The following is a 21,433-nucleotide window of genomic DNA, read 5'->3' as shown; positions in this document are numbered from 1 at the left end:
AAAATCAGATGCATGAACACACCTCCATAACACCTCTGTGAGTGAGAGCAAAAACCAACAGCCAACATAGTGGGAATATGAAAATCATACCTCTCTTGAAATCTCCAGGTGCCTTTCTGCAAAATGGATGGCTTGGTCATGATTTCCCAGAGCAGTATAAGCATTCCCTAAACTCCAGCATGCTCTTCCTTCCCCAATTCTGAAAGCAACACACATTTGCAATTACACCTCTACCTGCTCAACACCAGAGGTCAGGTTTTCACAGCACTGACAAAGTCATTTGCTGTGCCAAAAAAATGGAGGCAATCATCACATACTAAATTTTTTTATTTAAAGGAGAGTGATCTGGTTATAAACAAATATGAACAAATTTAATTAAAAATTTTAATTTTTAAGCTCACATCAAACAAGTTAGTTTTGTAAGCATGGGACATTGTATAACCTACTTTGCATGCCTTATTAGTCCTCCGTATTCTTATTGACTTAAGAAGAGGGTACATTTAAATGTTGCAAAAAATTATGGTTGCACTTGACACTATAAAAAAGGCCTCAGAAATCAGTACTGTAATGTAAACATTACTTGCTGCTGTGTTATTCTCCTTCCCCCATCCCTTCCTATATTAACTCATGGGCAAGTAGAACACAGATTCTTTTGAAAGTAGGGTGAATTACTATAATGAACTCATGAAAGACAGATCTGCTTTTCCTTAATTTACACAGACATGCTGACAGGAGATTATGTAGAAACAGTCATTCATCAATTTGTCTTTCATCTCAGACTCATTAGCTGCAGTACCATTATGAGTAATTTTCGTTTTCCATATGAAAACCAAAGCCCGGCATTGGGGGAATTCACATTAATGCAGCTGTCACATGGGGAACAATAACAGCAGAATTGAAGGTAACAGGATTTGCTGAGTGTCACACATACATTAAACAATCTCTGAGGGCTTACTTGTCATGTAGCTCCTGAGCAATCACGAGGTGTTTGAGATGGTAGTCAATTGCTTTCTCATAGTCCTGGAGCAGAGTGTAGGTGTTCCCCAGGCTGTAGCAGGCCTGCGCTTCCACAGCTCTGTCCTTCAGCTGCCGAGCCAGCTGCAGTGTCCTCCTGCAGGAGAGGGTTAGAAACCTCAGAAACCACCACAAGGAGAAGCTTTCAGAAGTGCACATGCACAACTAAAATCAGTTACACAACTTCAACAAATTGGGGCAGCAGGCTAGCAAATTACCAGCTAATCAATTACTGTCTTGTAAACCCTTGCAATCTCACACTTGTAAAGTCTTCCACTCCCCTCCACTGAAACCTACTTCATTAGAGAGCAGGCTGATTCCTCAAACAGCATCTTTTAATTTACTGCTTCATTAATAATTTGTAGGAGTTTCCCTGACAGGTTGCACTGTTTAATACCAGTGTTACAATACCTACTTTCCCATCAGCAGGGCCAGGACAGGCATATACCCACCAAGCCAGCCTAGCCATGCTGGGCAAGAAGAATTGGAGTGCTCAGAGGGATCTGCTCAGTACTGAGGCTTTTCTCCCTAAGAACAGGCATGCTCTGAAATCCCAGTCAGATGCTAACAACACCTATACTGTATCTTTGCCAAGCTTTTACTTTCCCAGGTACAGCAGCAACTGCTTAGTGGTGCAGAGATCAAGGCAAGTCTGGCTTGAAAATACAGACTGAGGATGTAAATTGATGTTGCTGTGCACCAGCTCTCTCAGCTGGTGAGCACACCTGAGGCAGCCACTCATCTCAGGGTAGGAAAGCTACTCACATCATTCCAGAACTCACTAAGAGCTAAGACAGTAATGCCTGCTTTTAGAATAATGGGAATAAATGCCTAGCAGTGAAAGATGTCTGTCTACAGCACTGCAAAGAAACTATTTAAAGTAGCAAAAGAATTAACAAAATAAAAAGCATTAATGCTGCCCCTCCCTTAAGTGAACCAGAATAGTTAACAAAGGAAAAATTTCTTTGCTAAACAAATGGAAATTTTTCTAAAGTATATGTTGAAGCAATGGCTGTTCCACAGTGAGTTACAGTATCAGGCACAACAGAAGTAAACTGCACAAGAGGTATAAATTGTGTTTATCAGCAGTCTCTCACCTGTAGTATTCAGCAGCAGTTTCAAATTCCCCCAGGAATATGTAGGCATTTCCAAGGTTGCTGTATGCTCTTCTTTCTGCTGATTTATCACCAAATTCTTTTGCAATTAGGAGACGCTTAAAAATGTGAAATAACTGCATTAGTTACTCCACTTTATACTTTGTAACATACATTTGCATGCAGAAATGCATGAAAAAATCTCATTCTTTAGGTCAACAATGCTTGATAAGAACAGCCAAACTTGAAGTTCGTGCCATTAAGATTTAAAACCTGCATTAAAAAGCTTGCAACAAGATCCAACACAACACATGTACTAAAGGTCAGGAGCAACCTGATATTCTGCTAGAACAGAATTCATTACTAGCACATTGTTGTACCTGTTCATGGGCTAAAACTGCACTCCTGAAGTTGCCCAGAAGATAGTGTGTGTTTCCCAGATTTCCAAAGGCACGTCCTTGTGCTGCTCTGTCACCCAGCTCTGTCACTATTGACAGGTTTTCCCTGTTTTGGGGGAGAGTGAGAAGGAGAATAGTGACTTCTAAAAGGTTTGGGTTTTTTCTCACAGTAATTTAAATAATTTTTTTAATTCTTATATAAAGGAAAAGGCAGAGGTATTCTACTTTGGCCTATTTTAATGGCCTCTAAATAACCATGAATCTGAGCAAGAAACACTTTCTGTGAGATACCAAACTCCACTGCATTCTAACTCAAGCCAGTGTGCTCCCCTCTAGTTACACACACAGGCATAACAAGGTCCTGTTGTCTCAGCCTGGTTTGAAGAGTTCTGCTGGTTTCTAACTAAGGGCTGTCAGGTCAGTACAAGTGAGGGCATGATAAAAACCAGTGCACTGTCTTGTTTGAGAAGACCAAACTGACAGGTACCTCAGTTCTGCAGAGAAGCACTCCACAGTTTAGCTCATGGCACTGCAGATCTCCCACATTCTAATGAACGTGATCATATCCTCCCAGCCCCCAACACTTAAAGCTACTACTTACTCATAATACTTTGCAGCTTTCTCTAAAGCATTTTTCACATCATCTGGAAGTTCTCCTGGATCATGAGTCCCAGCATTAGCTACATTTTTCCCTTTAGAGTGATATACATTTCCCAGATTGTACAGTGCTCTTGCTTCTCCAACCTGAACCAGAAGTAAAAGAAGGCATTAAAATTTCATGCTTCAAAGTCTTCTGTCACAACAACTATTTGTACAATTCACAGATGGGAAAAAAGTTCCTTAACTATCTGCCATTAACCACTCTGCCCATTCTGAACATACTATCATCTACCCAGTCATGGCCCTCAATCCAATTGTTTTGTATACTACTTCTTTTTGACAAACAAGATACATTCTTGAGGTCAATTACCATTAAAAATGAAATTTAAAACAAACAAACCCACCACAAAATAGGGTAATATTTAACCTGGACCTATAGTCTTCCAGGTACAAACAACTGTATTCCAACTAATAGATTCGTACTGCCTAAAAGAAAAATTGAATATTCACTATTTCCCTCTGAAAGGTGCACATTCCTCACCAGTACCACAGGGTTCAGGAATGTGTGTTAGCACTTCACATCCAAATTCCTGCACAATTCTTACCTTATCATTAAGTTCTCTGGAAATATCCAGATGTCTCTGACAGCAAACGATAGCTTCTTCAAAATTCCCAAGTACCTTTAAGGTGTTGCCCAGGTTCCCACTAGCTTTAGCTTCTCCCAGTAGATCTCCAATTGTCCTAAAACAGCAGAAATTAAGTACCCAGGAAACAGTGTGTAATTTAAACCAAAGTGTGGTAGGGAATTACATGAATTTATGAAAGAGACCACAACTATGTAAATGTGTATGTGTTCAGTTCATTTTATATCTGAAATGCACTCAAGCATTGTTCAGTCTGTGGTTACAGACATCTCATTCTGTCAGTGCTGTCTGGCCAGCTGCTGGTATTCATGGTATTGATCATCTGCTTAACATGATTTTTTAAATTCATATCTTTTAAGAAGAAAATAGACATAATATTCTTAAATATGATTTAGAAAGACAGTCCCAGCATTAGAAAGAGAGGTTTAACTGCATTTGGGTTTTACTTGACCATCTCCTTTTAGATAAAAATCTCCTTTAACTTAACAAGACACTTAACTGTAAGGTTTAAGACTTACGGTCTCCTCTGTTGCCCAAAGCACTACTTCATTTCTAGATTTTAAATGAGACTAAGGCAAGAGACTGCCACTGAACCACTCAGACTGTCATACCTGGGGGACAACACAACAAAAACAAATGCCCCAAGGTCACTGCACAGGAGCAGGGTAAGGCGGGGGAAGAATAGATTTATGCCAAATTGAGGTTAAGTACATTATATGCCTGTGTCTTTTACTGGGTCTGTACAAATCAGTAAAAGTCAGACACATAAACAGCATATGAAAGGGATAGGGTTTTAGAATTTCACAGTATTACATCATGAGTTTTACACAGATAAACATTAAGGAGTTCTGTCCAGTAAACAAGAGAGCAGCTCAACAATACAGAGAACTAGAAACACTGAGTTTTAGAAACATGAAAGGATAAAGAAAGGGTGGATTTAAAGCAGCCATTTAATTATCCAGAAACCTGGCGAGGCCTCAGTCAGTTCTAGGATTATGGTGCTAGACCAAGTATTAGCTGCCAGGTTAGAGGGCACCCAAGTGACCTGGCAGGCCCCCCAGCCCTCTGCCACCACCAGGTTCACTATTAGCCAGTATTAATAGCAGGGTTTGGCAGGACAATGAACAGTCAGCTGCTCCTATCTCCCGGAATGGGATGACAGGGGGAACATTACCTTGCAAGAGTTAAATCGTGGTGATGGTATTCCAAGGCCTTTGCATATTCCTGCAGGTAGAAATAGGCATTGCCCAGCTGGCTGTAAATAGCACTCAGGGTTCGTAAATCTTCGGTTCCAACCTGCACAGCTGCTTCAAAGAAAGACACTCCAGCCCGGCAATCCCCTGCCTTGCACAGGCGCTCGCCTTCCAGAGCCAGCTCCAGGCAGGAAGCCTCCATCCTGCACCGGTGACAAGAAAGGCCAACAGTCACTGCCAGTGCCACCCTGTGCAGCACCTGAGCTCTGAACAGGGCATTCTCTTACTCAGACTGCCTCTATTTGTTTAGGAGAGGGAATCAGCACCACACTACAGCCAATGAGCTTTGCTTTAGAGTATTGCAGAAACTAAGGCTGAAATGGAAATTGTCATCAATTTCGTCCGTGAGAAGCAAAATAACATTTTAACAAACAGCTGGAATTTCTTATTTTTTCAGTCTCAGAGAAGAAACCAAACACTGCTTTGTCCATAGGCAGCACTCAAAGGGTTCAAAAACAGTTTTCACCATCTAGATAATTTCACAAAAGTTACCTAGAAATCAAGCTATTACTGACAAATACTGATTCTGACAAATGGAAGCACTTCAAATTTTAGGGTGATGCCAACCTGCACAATGATTCACAGGAAAACAATCAAATTCTGTGTATCAAAGACTGACTAATTTTCCCCAAGTTGCTTCTTCTGTAATTCAATACTCCTTGGTACTTAATTTCTTAAACTAGCACTGCTGTGAAAATTCTTAGTGTAAGAAAAAACACCTAGATTCAATTAATGACAAAATGTATGTTAATTCAAGTTATCCACTGATACACCATTATTCCAGAACCTACTGGAATATTTTGTATTATTATAAACAAGTAATTGTGCAATTATACGTACAAAATACAGCAGTCATGAATGAATTTGTAGAATATTACATTTTGAACATGAACAAAGAAGCTGATAGAAAACTACAGTGGCATTCACATGCATTTCTGCCCCTGTGAGCTCAGGAGTACAAAACACAACATTTCAGTGTTAACAATGTTATCCAAACGTTTCCTACTTTCTGGTTCCGAGATACGAGGGAGGCAGGGAGAGGAAGATGAGAAAGACAACAGCTCCAGGTCCTATTCTAAGCAATATGGTTCTCCAGCTTTTTCAGGATAGATGCATTTTAAAAACCTTGCAAAAATGTCAGTGTTTTATATTTTTTAAGATTTTTTCAAAATGAAACCCAGTAAGAGACATTCTGTAATTGTTGAAAAAGTATATGATAATATTGCCAAAGAGTGGACAATCAAATGCAGGCTTTTGCAGAAGTTATTGTAGTGGAAACACCAGATGACACCTGTTTTGACTTGACATAGTGATGAAGTTTTTAACATACCTGCAATATTTACATTTCTTTATTTTCTTAAACTAGAAAAAAAAAAGATTATACAAACTTCTACTCAAATCTGAACAAGAAAGAAATATTTTAGAAAAATCTAACTATTTCCAAAAGAGCTAGAAGAATTGGGATCACAAGTACAACACAAAACACAAAATACTGCCATACCTGCTGGTCTTCGACGTGCCACAACTTAAGCACAGCGAGATGACCGACATGTTTAACTTTTGCAACCAAAAGCACTGTCTGCTTGGTAGCTGCTAGAGATGCTGACAGCAAAAGAGAACTCCAGCATGAAGTTCTTGCCAAGCCCAACTTCCCAGGTTGGATATCCATAACACATGCAGTATTTTTAGGTTTGGAAACTCTTCTCAGAGAAGTCAGAGCATTCCTACAAGCTACAACACACCACCTGGCTCTCATGACATTGTGCATGTGTCGAATGTAAGACAGAAGAAGGCAGAAATGATTAAGTACAATTAAGTGCAAGGCAGAAATGATTACACCATCAGCAACTGAAGGTTTAGGACTTAAAACACTTCATTGGGTAATCTTAATCCTATCCAAAGAGGTTCTCTCCGGGCACCTCATGTTAACTGACACATCCAATTAGAGTGACAGCTAGAAAATATGGTGCAGATTTGGACCCTCACACAGCCACACTCTTTGGATTTTTGCTTGAATGGCTAAAAAGAGCAGAACTTCCAGCAAAATGATTGTGTGACATAACAGTGAAAATGCTACACTGGACTCTGCTTCGGTAAGTGAATTTATTCCATTAAAAACAAAAATTAACTGTGAGGCATCAGCCACATCATCAGTGAAGAAAAGGCAGTTAAAATGTACCAGGGCAATGTCAGAGTGCTGCAGTATGGTAGCCCCCATGAGAGACTGCATTCATCTAATTTCACACCACACCAAAAAATGCCAAATGGCAAGGCAGCATTACCATTTCATCAGGAAATCTGACATACAATCATTTGACTTTGCAACCTTAGATTCAGTATAACTTATAAAAATGAAAGATGTGGGATCTTTCATACAGAAAACAACTAAGAAGCAAATGGCTTAGAATGATGAAAATCAGCTGCTATTATAGAGTGTTTAAATTCAACCAGAATTACAGGAAGTAAATTAAAATGGGAATTAATAATTGCTTGAGTAAAAAGAGAATGCAAAAATTACACAACTCTTGAGAAGTTGTGTTAACAGGTTGCTAGAATCTGTACAGCAAATTAAAACTTTAATTCCATCTGGATCCATTCCTTTTGACCTACCATTTCAAAATCTAAGTAAGCTATACCAAAATAGAACAGAGAAAATTAAATATTTATTTCCACAGTTGCCTGCACTCAATATTTTATTCAGGTTATATAAGAGCTATGAAATCATTCAGTTATTTTAAAAGTTTCCGAGGCTTTTCCATTGAGTACCAAAACTGGATTCAGAAGAGGGTTGGTTTTGGTTTGTATGTTTTTTTCTCCCCTCTGCTACTTAAAGGACTCTTATGCAAATTAACACTTTTTTTTTGGTTTGGTGTTTTTTTTAGGATTTACGTAGGTGTTCTCCACCTGTCACTACTAATGGTTAAATAGCACTGTGGCAGGCTAGACAGGGCCAAGTTATCAATGTTTTAGGAAGTCATTAAATAGTTATAAGGAGAATATGACATTACTTTCTCTTTCCCTGGGCTGAATGGAATTATTTACTCAACACCCAGTGGCCAAACAAGAGATACATTGAATGTGCAGAGAGGAGAAGAGAACAAGCCCCATTCATCTGTGCACTCCTAAGGCAATTCTGTTCCTGCTGAACAGGACAGCGTTCTCTCAGAGATTACTTGAAAATGCTCACACAGGGCTTCATTTTGTCATGCTGTCTATAGCTGCCTGGCATCTCCTGAATAATTTCTCATTTGTAAAACTACCTCATCCTTATCTGGCCCTCAAAGCTTTTCCTCCTGCCTGGCTCCCCAGTATTTTTTTCTTTTCTTCTTCCCATCCCCGGCCCCTCCTTCTTCTCTGACCTTTATCATGTTCTATTTTAAACCTTTATTATTTCTATGAATATAAACCCTAAGCACATTACCTCCTTGTTTTATTCTCCCTCCCTTCAGCTGTTCTCATCTCACAGTAAGAACAAGAAAAGTGGTAAGAATTAAGTCAGTGGGAGAAGGTCGTAACACCCACCGATTACTACAATCTCCAAACACAATTTAGTTTTACTCAGTTCCATTCCCACTAAGAGGGCCTTTTGCTTTTGAGGGGGAACACAGCTGTCATAAATTTGCCTGAAACACACAAGTAACACACCTAGAGACAAAACAACCCATGACATCTCCTCAGTTCAGATGCACAGCATCCTGTATAAAGCTGACATACCACTCCTGACTCCTGCCCTGCCTCTTGGCTTCTCCCCGTGAGCAGAAGCCTCCACAGTGGCCACTGCAAACAGCTGCAGCCCAGCTCCCCTGCAGCACAGCTCCCCTGCAGCACAGCTCCCCTGCAGCCCAGCGCCCCTGCAGCCCAGCGCCCCTGCAGCCCAGCGCCCCTGCAGCACTGCTTCTGACACACTGTGCATGATGGGCACGTTAGAAACAACCCACACACAAAGAAACCACACCTGAATGCTGCCTTCTTTTGCTCCAGTCAAGATAAAAGCAGTTACAAGCTTTTGGTGGATGAATTTAGCAGGCCAAAAGAGGCAAGTTCTACAAATATTCACCCATTTATTAATACAAATCAAGTAACATTAGCATTTTGAGTCACTAAAAAAGCAACAACAAAAAAAACCTCCTTCCACCAGCGTAAGCATTTTTATAACATTCACCCATTTATTAATACAAATCAAGTAACATTAGCATTTTCAGTCACTAAAAAAACAAAACAAAAAACCCTCCTTCCACCAGCGTAAGCATTTTTATAACAGCGAAAGTGACACTGATGAATTACTGTGGGGAGAAAGAAACACTTGCACAGTCAGAAACAGACCCACAGTAAAGCCTTTCCTTAGGAGTGGGCTCCAACTTCTTTAAAATCAGTTTTAATGGAATGCCAGAAGAAGGAAAGAGCAGTCACAGCCAAACAAGCCTGGGATAATACCTGCAAGTAAAATTTTTAAAAATCTGATAACTCCCTCCCCAGTAATTTATGCCCTTTTATTTCCTGCACTAAACTTTAAACTCCAACAAAATAAAATATTTCCAAATTATAGCTTTCAATATCTTCATAAAATTCCAGGTCAATATACTGAATTAATCCTTGGTTTCTCAAAGTCTTAAGAAAGTTTTATTTGTTTTTAAATTAAAAGTATATTGCCATCATGTTTTTTAAAAGCGAATCAGATGATAGCTCTTGCAGAAAAGTTTAAGAAGGTCATTAATATTGTTATTGTTGATATTTTTAATTGGTCTCATTCAAACCTGTACTGAAATACAGCATAAGGCAGTAAGACATTGTGTCCTGACTGTGACTGCCAAATTTTTTAAAGTTTTTTTTATCTTGTCAGTTTAAAGCAGTCAATTGGCCCTGACACATTTTTCATCCATTTAATTCTGTAACAGTACCCTGAACAGCTCCTGCTTTTATTAAAGAGTGAGCAAGGACATCCTGAAATTGTCTGGGGAGGACCAAGAGCAGCAGCACCAGTGTGGGGAAACGTGGTAGAGAATGCTGGGCAGTGGGTCCCTTCAGGAAACACTCAGCACTCATGCTCACACACTTAGGGTCACAGCCACAGGATAAAGATTTTAGTCAAACAAAGAGAGAAAACAGTAAATTACAGCATTATTTGCTAATTTTTCTCCTTAATGACCATGAAACAGTTTCCCCAGCTGGCTGCACTGCCACCCAGGACACTGGACTTGTATGAAATTAAATTAAGGACTTCTCTTCTATCAAATGGAAGAGAAGACCACTCCAACAGCAATCTAACATTGTCAGAAGGTTGAAAGGATTAATTTTAAGCCATAACATGTGCTGTCTTACCAATACAGGTTAACAGCCTTATTGCTGTTAGCTAGTGAGGAAAAGACCTCCAAAGAAAGGATAATCAGGGTAGGGGTGGGAGTAGCACACAAGAACCACATTTTTTACTTATTTTTAAACAATCATTTCAGTCTTCCAGTGTCCTTTCCTACTGAATGAGCTGCAAGATTTACCCTTCCAAACACCATGCTCTACACAATGCTCCTGTAGTTCAGCTCCATTAGAGCGAGTCTGAAATGCTAACACGTTGTCCCAGGTCTGTAAAGGGGATTCAGAAGAAAAATTATAAAAGCTCTCAGAAGGGAAATCCCTTATCCTCTTCCCTTGCAAGTACAGTACTTCTGAGTGCAAGGCACCAAGGCAGTTTCCATAAGCAAGGAAAATACCTTGTCATTCACCAAAACAATAATGGGCCAAGTACAGAGAACTTTAACACACAAAACTCAGCAATTTGCATAGGCAGCCCAACAGCTATAAGAGGGAGCAGCTATTACCCTGCAGGCACCATACTTCATATAATTCTACCCCAAATATGAAGAAATACATGCATAAAGTATTATTCTGCTACCATGCAAATTCCAGTACTATACAATCATACTAATATAATCTGCTACACAGCAAGAGTGATTTTTCATCATTCAAAAATCAAGAAAAAAATGAATTTAATTTTAAATTTCAATAACACTACCAGCAGAGATATCAAGCTATTTGTTGCCACTTGTTTAGCTTTCTATTATTAACAGCACTTATTAATTTACAGCAGAATTACCGGAGTCTTACCTGTATCGCACGTGAAAGGAACGATCTTCAGGCATGCTTATCAAAACATTATTTTCCGCCATTGAGTTACATTATCAGTAGAGAAAGAAATACTGTTCTGTAGTAGGGTAAGTGCTTTATTATGGGGAATTGTTGTCAGAGCACCATTCCAGTTAGTATATTAAGAAGCTGGAGTAAAGATATCCTAAGCTCCTGTAGAAAAACTCTTCTTTATTACTGAGGTAGGGAGGTCACTGCCAGACACATCTCACACCTTCAGAAATGTTCACGTTCTTTCTTGCATCTGTGGCCCTTTAAGCTCCATTCAGCCACGGTTCTGCAAAGGGAACACAAGATGCTTGGCTTGAAGTCTTATGGTTAATAACTCATCAGCATTTGCAGCTGATGTAAAAGCATAACACTGCTCCTACGAAACAGGAAACGTCATTCAAGAACTTAAAGGCAGAGCCAAAGCCTTCTACACAGACATGGCAATTCCTGTAGGCAAGTGAGAAAGCCAAAGAGGTTTAACAAAAACCAACACTCTCTTGTCTTGGAGACTTCGAAGAATTTACCCTTGTCAGTATTTTCTGGCCTCATGAAGTTCCAAGCAAAAACCTTAAAGGATGAAAACTACAGAATGAAAGGCATAATATAGAAGAGATCGCAAAGTACTTTACGTGTAAACACTGCTGCTGAAACCATGATCATCAGCTGAAGGCCCACAGCAGCCAGAACTGTGGGCACAATCCCATCTGCAGATGATCCACTGGAGATTGTCCCACCTGCAATACTGTAAGCACAGCAGCCAGCAAAGGTTTCAGCTCTATATTGGCTTTTCTTTTCTCTGCTCCCAAAAGAAAAGAGGGGACTATGGGAGTTTGGAGGGCAAGTGGTGTTAACACTGGCTTCCTATTCAAAAATTCTGCAGCACTGCAATGTGAGCTCCAAACTCTGCTTCAAAGGGATTGCAGAAGCCAGCATATAAATAGTAGACATGTTTGGGCTGGCTGGGAAAAATTAACAGAAAAGAAACCCTGTAATCAAAGGTTACCCACTTTTAAACATATTTTTAGTAGAGACAGTGACATATTTACGCCTCAGTACTAATATTAACTTCCTTTCCAAGTAAACATGGAGTTGTGTAATTCACAAATGCATATTTCATCAGGAGACTGCAGAGGTGTCAAAAAGACAGGAACAGAGCTCAGACTCGAAGCTGTCATCAGAAGAATATGCAAACCTGTATATTTAATTGTCGATACAGCCCATGCCTTTTCCTCTCATTAGCTTTATCAAGTCCCAGCTGGGAAGATTCATGCTTCCCATCCTACTCTACCTTGATAGCAGCCCTCAAACAGACTTCCACATTCTTCCAATTAAACAAGTATTTTGCCCTTCCATGCTCATCACTAGAATTATTTGGCATCAGCAGGAGGGTGTGGGTGTATTTTTGCGATTATGAAGCGTGACACCCACAGGTTACAATTGCACTGCAACCCACACGCTGGGCAGGCTGTGTTCCAGGTATTCACTCTGTGGCAGTCTGTCCAGCCTCAGCTCAGGCAGCTCATACAGGCAGATGGCCCCAAGCCTATAGAAACCCTCCAGCACTCCTGCTGCTCAGCAAATCCAAGGGATTTGGAAGTTCTCTTCCACAGAGGAACGCATCACAAAGTAAAAAGTGTGTACTCTGGTACACATAGATCAGGAAATGAAGACTGTAGTAATTTTTTGGATATTTGCAATGTAATGGTAATTAACTGAATAATTTTTAAAGCTTTTTTAAAAATAAAAAGCCAACTTGAATTTTAAAAAGCAGTTATACTTAAAAGTACATCAGAATATCTGTGTTTATTTAAATATCAGTTATTTTTAGCAGTATTTTAGATCAGGTGTTTACAGCTTCTCTATATTTGAGCTACACATCTGTCCTCATCATCTGACTGATGCCACCAAGAGCTGGAACCACTACTCCTGTTTTTCTCCCTCCTTACTGGCCATACAGCACATTCCTAGTCTGGGGAGGGTGATACAGACACACCCACATTGACAAACACATCATCATCACAGATCCAACCACAATTACTGGGTCTGCTCTTCATACCTGGCTACTTCACGCGTAAGTCATTAGGATGCCAATTACGCCTTCAGCCAAGCCAACATGTAATCAGTAACCAAACCTAAATCACATTAATTAGAGTGGGGAATGCAAAATGCAGGAGATGGAAGTCAAACACTTGAAGTTGTAAACACAACATTTTAAATGCACAATTTTACTTAATACAGGAAGTCCTAAGGGTTTCTGTTATTTCGAAGTAGCAGCAAAAAGCCCACAGAGAAAAGGCTGGGTCTCCTTCAGGAGAGGGAAATTAAACTGGTGTTACAGATTACACAGTTGTTTGATACCAGAACAGAAATGAACATCAGCCTCACCACCTCCAGATCAAATGAAGCACAGCAGAGGTTGGGCAATCAAATGTAGCAGCCCTTCATAGCCCACAACAGACAAAACAGGCACGGTATCAATTCTTTATCAGAGGAAAATGGTGAGCCATAGTTAGGGATTACTCACCCTGGCTACAAACAGCTAAAGGATATTCAATTAAACCATCAATAAAAGGCCAATTTGCCTCAATTAAATACTCTATCTAAAAAATGTGCTTATTGCATGCAGAAAGTTACTTTTCTTTTTTTTTTCTTATTACTTTCATCATGCAAACCCCATCTGTATTCATATAGCTTCTGTAAAAATCTGTATAACCACAGATTTATAGAGAAGCTATATGGATACAGATGGGGTTTGCATTATGAAAGTACATCTCAACCTTCCATTAACATCCCTGCACTGAATCAGTGACACAAATGCTAAGATTGGAATAAGGCTCACTCTCTCTCTCTCACGAAAAATTACAGAAACCAAGACCCCCCTATTTTTAATTCTAATCAGTATGTTTTAAGTTCCTGACAGTGATAAAACAAAGGTTGCTATTTCTTTCCTCAAAGCCTCTATGCAAGCTAATAGTTCCAGTTATCACAGCTTCCAGACAGGTGTTTCACCTTTTAAGGCATTTTCCATTTCAGCAATGATTTGATTTCATCCTATAAATTTTATCTCAATGGTAGACAAAGAGCCTAATCAGTTTGCAATGCTTAGATACAATAGATTTTTTCATTTCATTTTGACAGAAAATCATATTTCTGCACAGGTGAAAATTCATCAGCAAGTAACAGAAAGCCAATGCTGTGATTTATTTGCAGTACACAGAACTAATAATCACAATACAGTTGGAGAACATGGTTTTATTCTCCTTCATCCCCTCAAAATGGCACATTTTAAGCAGCTTCATTTGCTCCTTTCCTCAGCCCACACCTTTTTTGGAGGTTGTCAGATGATCAGAAGTTTGCCTTGCTTTGCTGATGCAGTCACAGGGCCGGGCAGCTGACACACGGTCACTGGAATATCAAACAGCTCCTTCTGCCTTTCCCTGAAGGAGACCATCAAGTGATGCCTTCTCTCCCCATCTGCTATTCCTCACAAATCTGTGGGAAAGGAGCATCTGCCAAATGAAGTCATCACTGACAGAGAGATTCAAAAGCTAATAGAGGAAAGTACAGATACAGGCAGATCTACTGCATAAATTGCATTTCCTGAGAAGAACTAGTGACAGAGACTTCTTGTTTCAAGATTAAGACAAATTTCCCAATGGTGAACTAAGTTTGAATTTCCTTTCAGAAAGATGCTACAGAATGGGTAGGAGAAAAAAAAAGAAAAAAATGAAAAGAAACTTGAACTGGGTCATCTAAAAACAAAACAGAGCTTTGCATACCCTGTGAATGAAGAACCAGACTACACAACAATAAAAATATACCAACAGTCTGATTACTGAAATACAGAGATCAGCTTGGTTTCAGACCTTCAAAATATAAAACAGCATATAAATACAAATAGCACAAGGAACACTCGGAAGTAAAGCATTCTCTATTTTGGTCTTCAATGCTGTTCAAGGATATTTTCAAAATTGACCAGAATTAATGGATAAGCCTAAAATAAGCCACCAAAAAGCCTTAAAATTTCACATCAAGTGTAATATTGTATTTACTATTAACATAGTAAACAACATCATCATTAGCATTTCTGCAGTAATATCTATTCCCCGTGAATAAGCCTTTAAGTAAATGTGTGCCATTCTGGGGAAAAGCTAATTTTTCCAAACCTGGAGCACAGTACAAGTGACTAGTCATGAGTATGGATCCTGCAAATACAAGAAACAACTGTACTAAGGTCACTGTTGTTATTCTTGGCAGATTAATTTTAAACTCCTCTCTGCACCACTTTTGACAGCTGTTCAACAGCAGATTAGCTGAGTGCACACAGAAACCACCTCCACTGGTGAGGTGAATTTGAGGTTTTGTTCAGGATCATGATGATGTGGAGCAATACCTGCTCTGAAATACTGCCTTTGCCTCCTGATAGATTTCTCTGTTGAGCAGAAAACCCCAGAACAAACCACAGGGATTCTTTTATAGGACTGGCTCTGCAGCATGCTAGCACTTTGCAGCTCACATCACACATTAATGGACAGAAGAGGAAAGCTGAAGATCACAAACAGCTGAGCTGCTCCTCCCAGGTGTGAGTGACAGAGCTCCTGCTGCAGAGCCTGTGTCAACACAGAGCGTGGCAGAGACCCCACCTAAACATCCTATGCCACCAGGCTCATCAGTCAAGCTGCAAATAAATTAAACCACTATCTCATGTTCTTGGTTCAGATGCTTCCTCCTCCACCCCACCTATATTTACCATGCTGACTTATAAATATGGGCCCACACAAATCTTAAGACACATTGCTGAATATTGCAGACAGCCTGAAATGCCTGGAAGGGGTAGGTATTGCACAGGCTTTGTCCCAGAGGTGATGTTGACTTGTAATCCTATCAACCCCACTGCACCACAAGCCTGGATTTTCACTTATTCCAATAGGAAATGGAACATGAGGGTTCCTCTCCTTTGCCCAAACGATGTGCACAGAGCTATCTTTTATTTAGAAAATCGTCATTTCCTTGCTAGAAAGAGAATCACCAAATTGTAACTGAGAGCATAAGGCCAGACAGGCATTTTGTAACCAGAACTGACAGATGCAGAGCTAACTGCCTTTTGTGAATCAAAAAGAAAAGGATTACTAGAGTGAGGGAGGGAAACTTGACTCTGTTATCTCTGAAATTATCCCATCTCCCTTTTTAGCCACTTAATGCCCAAGACTTAATGACTTCAGTAACCAGCAGTCTTTCCAGATGGTCAAAAGAAGCACAAAAGGTTATAAAAGACCAGAAGAATACCAATAATAGAAGTTCAGATACTCACAACCCTCCTCAAACAATTAAAATAATTGCTAAATGAGTAGTTACACAAATACTATCACTGGCTGTCACAAACTCCTGAACAATCAGATTCGTCTCTTCATTCCTGTCCCTAATTTCTTTGTAGCACTGTACAAATCAAGAACAGGGTTTCTGTCCAATTATTTTAATTCACTCATCAATTTACTCTAATTTATGACTACAGGAAGAGAAACCCCCTAGTGACAAAGGAGAACAAGTAGCCCCAGAACAGTCCCAAAGAGTCCCAAGTAGGTACACAAAATAGTTTTACTTAAAATACGAATAACTGTATGAAACAAGGTAAGGAAAATATAGCATAAAACCACAAAACTACTTCACGTGATATAAATCACACTAGTTTATGAAGCTCTATTTGTATTTTTTTAAAAAACCTTTAAAAACATCCTAGCAATGAGACACTCATCTCCATATTTAAAATCCATTTTTAAAAGACAAACAAATCCCCCACAACAATGACAGACATCAAGAACAGCTGGAAATGAAATCCTGGATTTGAGAACTAGAGGAACACAGCTACAGAGCAGAGTCCAACATCCATTACCTAACTGCTAATGTGGCCCTGCATTATGACAGACATGGCAACAACAGAGATATTTAATTTATCACTCTGTACAAATTTTTTGTCTGGGGTTTTCTTTATTTCACTGGTTGCCTAAACCAAACAGACCCTGCTCGTGGTAGGTTCTAAAGTCAGGCAAGAGAAGGTTCATGTCCCTCATTTCCCAGGTTAACTGCTCTTGGCTGCCCTGCACTCCCAGCTCTGGCACAGCTGCAGGATGCCCGGCTCTCCCAGCTCTGCTAAAGGCAAACACGAGCCTGTAATGCGGGACCATTTCCACCTGCCCTCTGGCATTTCCTGTATGTACTTTCCACCGACTCTGTAGATTAGGAGGAGGATTTTGGTTCTGAATGGAGTGTTTGGGGCTTTAAGTAATGCTAAAGGTCTGCAACACGCCAAGCCTTTCAAACTTTGTATATCCTGCTTATTGCTTTTTCCCTTCTTTTTCTGAGAGAACCAGTATTTAACTGGCAAACAGCTTGCTACCGAATGTACATAATTACTGTCCAGTGTGCAGGTTAAAGAACCCAGTGCAGTTAACACAGGAAACCATGAGTATTTTTATTATACAGACACTCCTGCAGATAGTTAGTGTAAGCCATCTATTTAAATCCTGAATTAGGGGAATCCCACATTATGATAAAATAAGAAAGGAGAACATGGAGTGTCAGCAAAATAAAACTAATATATCCATCATAAAACTAATCAGGCAACTGAAAACTAATTCTACATGCAGCAAGATTAAGATTTCAGATACAAAAATGGTGCAGAATAAGATCACAGTCAAAACAGGTCAGAATTTTTCCACATATTTGATACATCAAGGTATTAGGATTCCTTATCCTTTTTCTTTTCTTATTTTTTATCAGAACCAGATCCAAGTTTATTTACAAATTGTCATTCACAGACTGAAAACAAATATTGCACTGCCTTCTTTCCAACATCTCCCACAACTGGGGATGAGATTTGCATTCAAACACTTTAAGTGCACAAATACCACAACAGACTGCAACAACAGTTCACAACAAAGCAGTAAGAGATCCTTTTATTCACAGTGTAACTTGAAATCATTCCCAATAAATCAGTAACGGCTTTGTTACCAACTTCTGAAGGTAAATTTGAGCCCTGCTCCTTTGGGACAATCTCACCATGCAAATGAACATATATGGGCCTCTCCCAGGCAACCAGACACTCGGCTACCTTCAGTTTGGGAACTGGAGCATGTTATCCAGTATGAAAGAGCCCCACATAGGAGGGTTCAGCACAAAAGGCTGGCTATTTGCACTTAAGCTGATAGAGCAAGCTGCTCACAAATCTCTACAATAAAATGTTCCACCTAGCTTGGCTCCTTCTTAGCCTATGAAATATCTTAAAAAGAGACCCTGGTATGTAAAAAAAGAAAGAAGACAAAATTGTACAAGCATCTTACACAGAAATGGAAGGAGTTACCTTATAATTCTATTAATTAATTTTTTTTTTAAAACTAATAATCCTTAGAATCACTGGCAGTAAGACACAGTAGCAATTTCTGTGAAGCAATATAGCTGCGGTTTCAAAATTCCTGGTTGGCACTGTGGTGCTCATTCAGAGCCAAAGCAGACTTTCAGCATAATGAATCCTTACACTCCAGCAAGGCTTCACCTCGCAGGGAAGCCTTGCTTCTACCTTTCCTGGTTGGCACTGTGGTGCTCATTCAGAGCCAAAGCAGACTTTCGCAGGGAAGCCTTGCTTCTACCTCGTAGAACCTCTGTTACACAACTGCAATCATCCACGACAGGTTAATGCCAGCAGCACTGCTTGGTGCATCACCTGTGCCCCTCAGTTCCCAACTAACAGCAACCACTAACATCCCCTCTAATGAGTCACAGCTACATATAGCTGTACTAAACAGCTGAACAGTAAAAACACTGACAGGTACAGTATATTTATAGCATATCACCTATGGAGATTTAAGGAAAACAGTATTTGTTGAGGTGCCAAGTTGTAAATTGCTCTGCATATTCATTCCAACGCTTGGGATGCAGCTGCAAATCTATTGAGAATCTCCTAAATGCATTTCTTCCATCAGGGTGATGACTACTGGACTGCAGCCCATTTTGCCCCCACTGCCAGTTTATCCACTCTGTACAGGCATTATTACACTGACAGAAGTGGTCACAGTAGCACATCCTGTTCTCTAACAAACCAACTAGGTAAGGTCCAAAGTGCTGCAGGCAAGGAACAAAACTCCTCAGAGTATACTAACATGGCAATGGGAGGAAAAATAGTGTAGCAAACAGAAATAACAAAGAAATAATAGATTTAGAGAGCCTTCTTTATAAATCACATGTGGTTTATACTCCCTGCAACCCAGCTGAATGAAAACTTTCCTTCCTATAATGCAAAGAAGTTTTACTATATGAACAAGTAACATATTCCTCAAACACTGCCAAATTTGAGTCCCAAGAGGCAACTTGCCATTAATCATCTGTTCAACACTGTATGTGTTTCAGAACATCTCTTGCCAGTCCTTCCACTTCTGCTTTTCTTGTGTTTTGCATTCCTAATATTGTGGTCTTCCACAAAATAATACCTTCTTTCCCTTTTGGATATAATCACTTGTAGAGCTGACTTGCTACTAAATGGGTAAAGAAAAGTTTAAGGTTTTTTCTGGTACCTGGTATCTCTCTCTGCTTTTCTTTGCAGGAGCAGTGATAACAATAACAGACTGACCCTTCAGAAAGTCTTAATCGCCCACTCCTCAATAAAAACCAAGTTCATAAAGACATTAACCTTAAAAGCTACTGAAACCAGGACTATAGTTACAGATCTGGGCAGGACTAAGTTGTGGAAAGTGAAACTGACCACACAAAGGCTACAATAAACCTGGAGGACAAAAGTAGCAATATGTTGGCTATTAAATTTTAAAAGTGAAAGATGAGGAGAACCTAAAAAAATTATAAATGCTAAAAAAAATATATCCCTTTACGTTCAGTAGTTAAAACTACGGACAAAGAGCATTTCTTTTTAGAAAAAAGCTTTTCAAAACTTAGTCTGACCTTCGAACCATCTCTTTGTGAAGTAATTCTGCAGCAAGAGCAGCAGCAATGCACAACCCCAAGCAGTTTTAAGATGCTTGAAAGAGCTACAAGAGCATTTAAACAACAGCATGCTAAATAAAGCAACTGGTAAGACTCACACAGGTTTCTTTTAGTCCAGTAAAGCTGTCTTAGATTTCAGGTGAGTTTTGTCCCAGCTTTATACGGAAGTAACTGGAAGTACGAAGTCCTTCCTACTGAAGAGGGATGCACAGTCCAGAAGACTTGCTAACCATTCATTAAACCAGTAAGAAGGAACACTTGGACATGCCTACAAATAAGTTTAAACACACTACAAATATATATAAGCAACGAATTTAGAAGAACTGTATTATGAGGAGGTCTTTTTTGCTAGCATTTTCAGGTCTAACAGAACTATCACTTGAAAAAGAGGCATAAAGTTTCCAGACAAAATTTAAGCAGGGACTAGAATCTCTTAACTGATCTTTTTGAGATGCAAGACTCAGCACGTTTTTCCAAATTCTGAGAAGGTTGCACAGCTCTCCATGGCAACCCAGGATACATGAGCCCTGCAGTCACTGGCAAGGATCTAAGAGGAACAGCACATTAGGCTGAAAAAGCTTCTAAAGCAGAAGAAAGGCCACAGCTTCAGGGTGGGGTAGAATTTGTGTCTTGGCAATCCGGTCAATAAAGGCATAGAGAGCAGTTTCTGATTTACTGTACCCCTCCACAGGAAAAAGTGAAAAAGCAACAAAAAGGCAGGAACTACACCAGCAAACCCTACAGTCTAGTAGATAAATGAGACTAGGTTTGGTATAATCGGAGTTCAGAAATGCCACAACACAATGTCTAACTCAAACTCTCGAACAAGAGTTTAGACTTGCTCCCTGTACACCTCACTCCTTGCAGATTTTTGGTTCCGGTTCTATCACCGCCTGTTTCACTCCTGCCCTTACGCTTTCATTTCATTTACCCATCTCGTTAGCACAAGCGCCCAAAGCCGCCGCCGCACCGCCCTGCTGGCACCGGCTCCTTTAGAGCCTCCGGGGCGACCGTGCCACACAGCCCACCCGCGCCGGCACCGGCAGCTCCCGCCTTTGTTGGCCAAGGGCGCCCGGCGGCGGCCGGCACACGGCACCGGGCCGCACCGCCGCTTCAATGGCCAACACACCGCCCCGCTCGGCGCCGCGGCACTGCCGGGGCCACCTTCCGGGCCCCCGTTCTGGCACCCAGCGCTCTCCGCCGCACCGCTCACCTGTGCGCCGGGCCGGCGGGGCTGCGAGAGGACAGCGGGGCTCCGAGGGGCCGGCGCTGTGCGAGCCGGGCTGCCTGGCGGGGCCGAGCGCGCGGGGCGG

At 40.4% G+C, this 21,433-nt stretch overlaps 2 protein-coding genes across 4 annotated transcripts in view; both read right to left on the bottom strand.

The window, feature by feature from the left end:
* Window positions 1-21,427, bottom strand: part of GPSM2 (G protein signaling modulator 2) — a 26,765-nt gene extending 5,338 nt beyond the window's left edge. The window contains exons 1-8 of one of the 3 annotated variants that reach the window (XM_039726308.1): window positions 21,334-21,427; window positions 4,925-5,146; window positions 3,712-3,847; window positions 3,108-3,250; window positions 2,489-2,612; window positions 2,112-2,227; window positions 956-1,111; window positions 91-199 (exon numbers count right to left, since the gene is read on the bottom strand). In XM_039726308.1, the coding sequence (XP_039582242.1) occupies window positions 91-199; window positions 956-1,111; window positions 2,112-2,227; window positions 2,489-2,612; window positions 3,108-3,250; window positions 3,712-3,847; window positions 4,925-5,145 (1,005 nt within the window). In that variant the 5' untranslated portion in view covers window position 5,146; window positions 21,334-21,427. Of the gene's footprint in view, window positions 1-90; window positions 200-955; window positions 1,112-2,111; window positions 2,228-2,488; window positions 2,613-3,107; window positions 3,251-3,711; window positions 3,848-4,924; window positions 5,147-6,504; window positions 9,112-11,102; window positions 11,240-21,333 lie in introns of those variants that run through there. The other 2 variants (XM_039726305.1, XM_039726307.1) reach the window with 2 other exon arrangements.
* The window catches only part of STXBP3 (syntaxin binding protein 3), a 45,384-nt gene continuing 35,344 nt past the window's right edge, over window positions 11,394-21,433 (bottom strand). Inside the window, exon 20 of the mRNA XM_039726311.1 lies at window positions 11,394-11,418. The gene's annotated coding sequence lies outside the window, so the exon portion shown is untranslated. The remainder of the gene's footprint in view (window positions 11,419-21,433) is intronic.

The sequence above is a fragment of the Passer montanus genome, unplaced genomic scaffold (assembly GCF_014805655.1).
Source record: "Passer montanus isolate IOZ18808 unplaced genomic scaffold, ASM1480565v1 scaffold58, whole genome shotgun sequence".
Classification (NCBI taxonomy): Eukaryota; Metazoa; Chordata; class Aves; order Passeriformes; family Passeridae; genus Passer; species Passer montanus.
The sequence above is the reverse complement of the archived record's forward strand: the minus strand, read 5'-3'. Positions and strand labels throughout refer to the sequence as shown.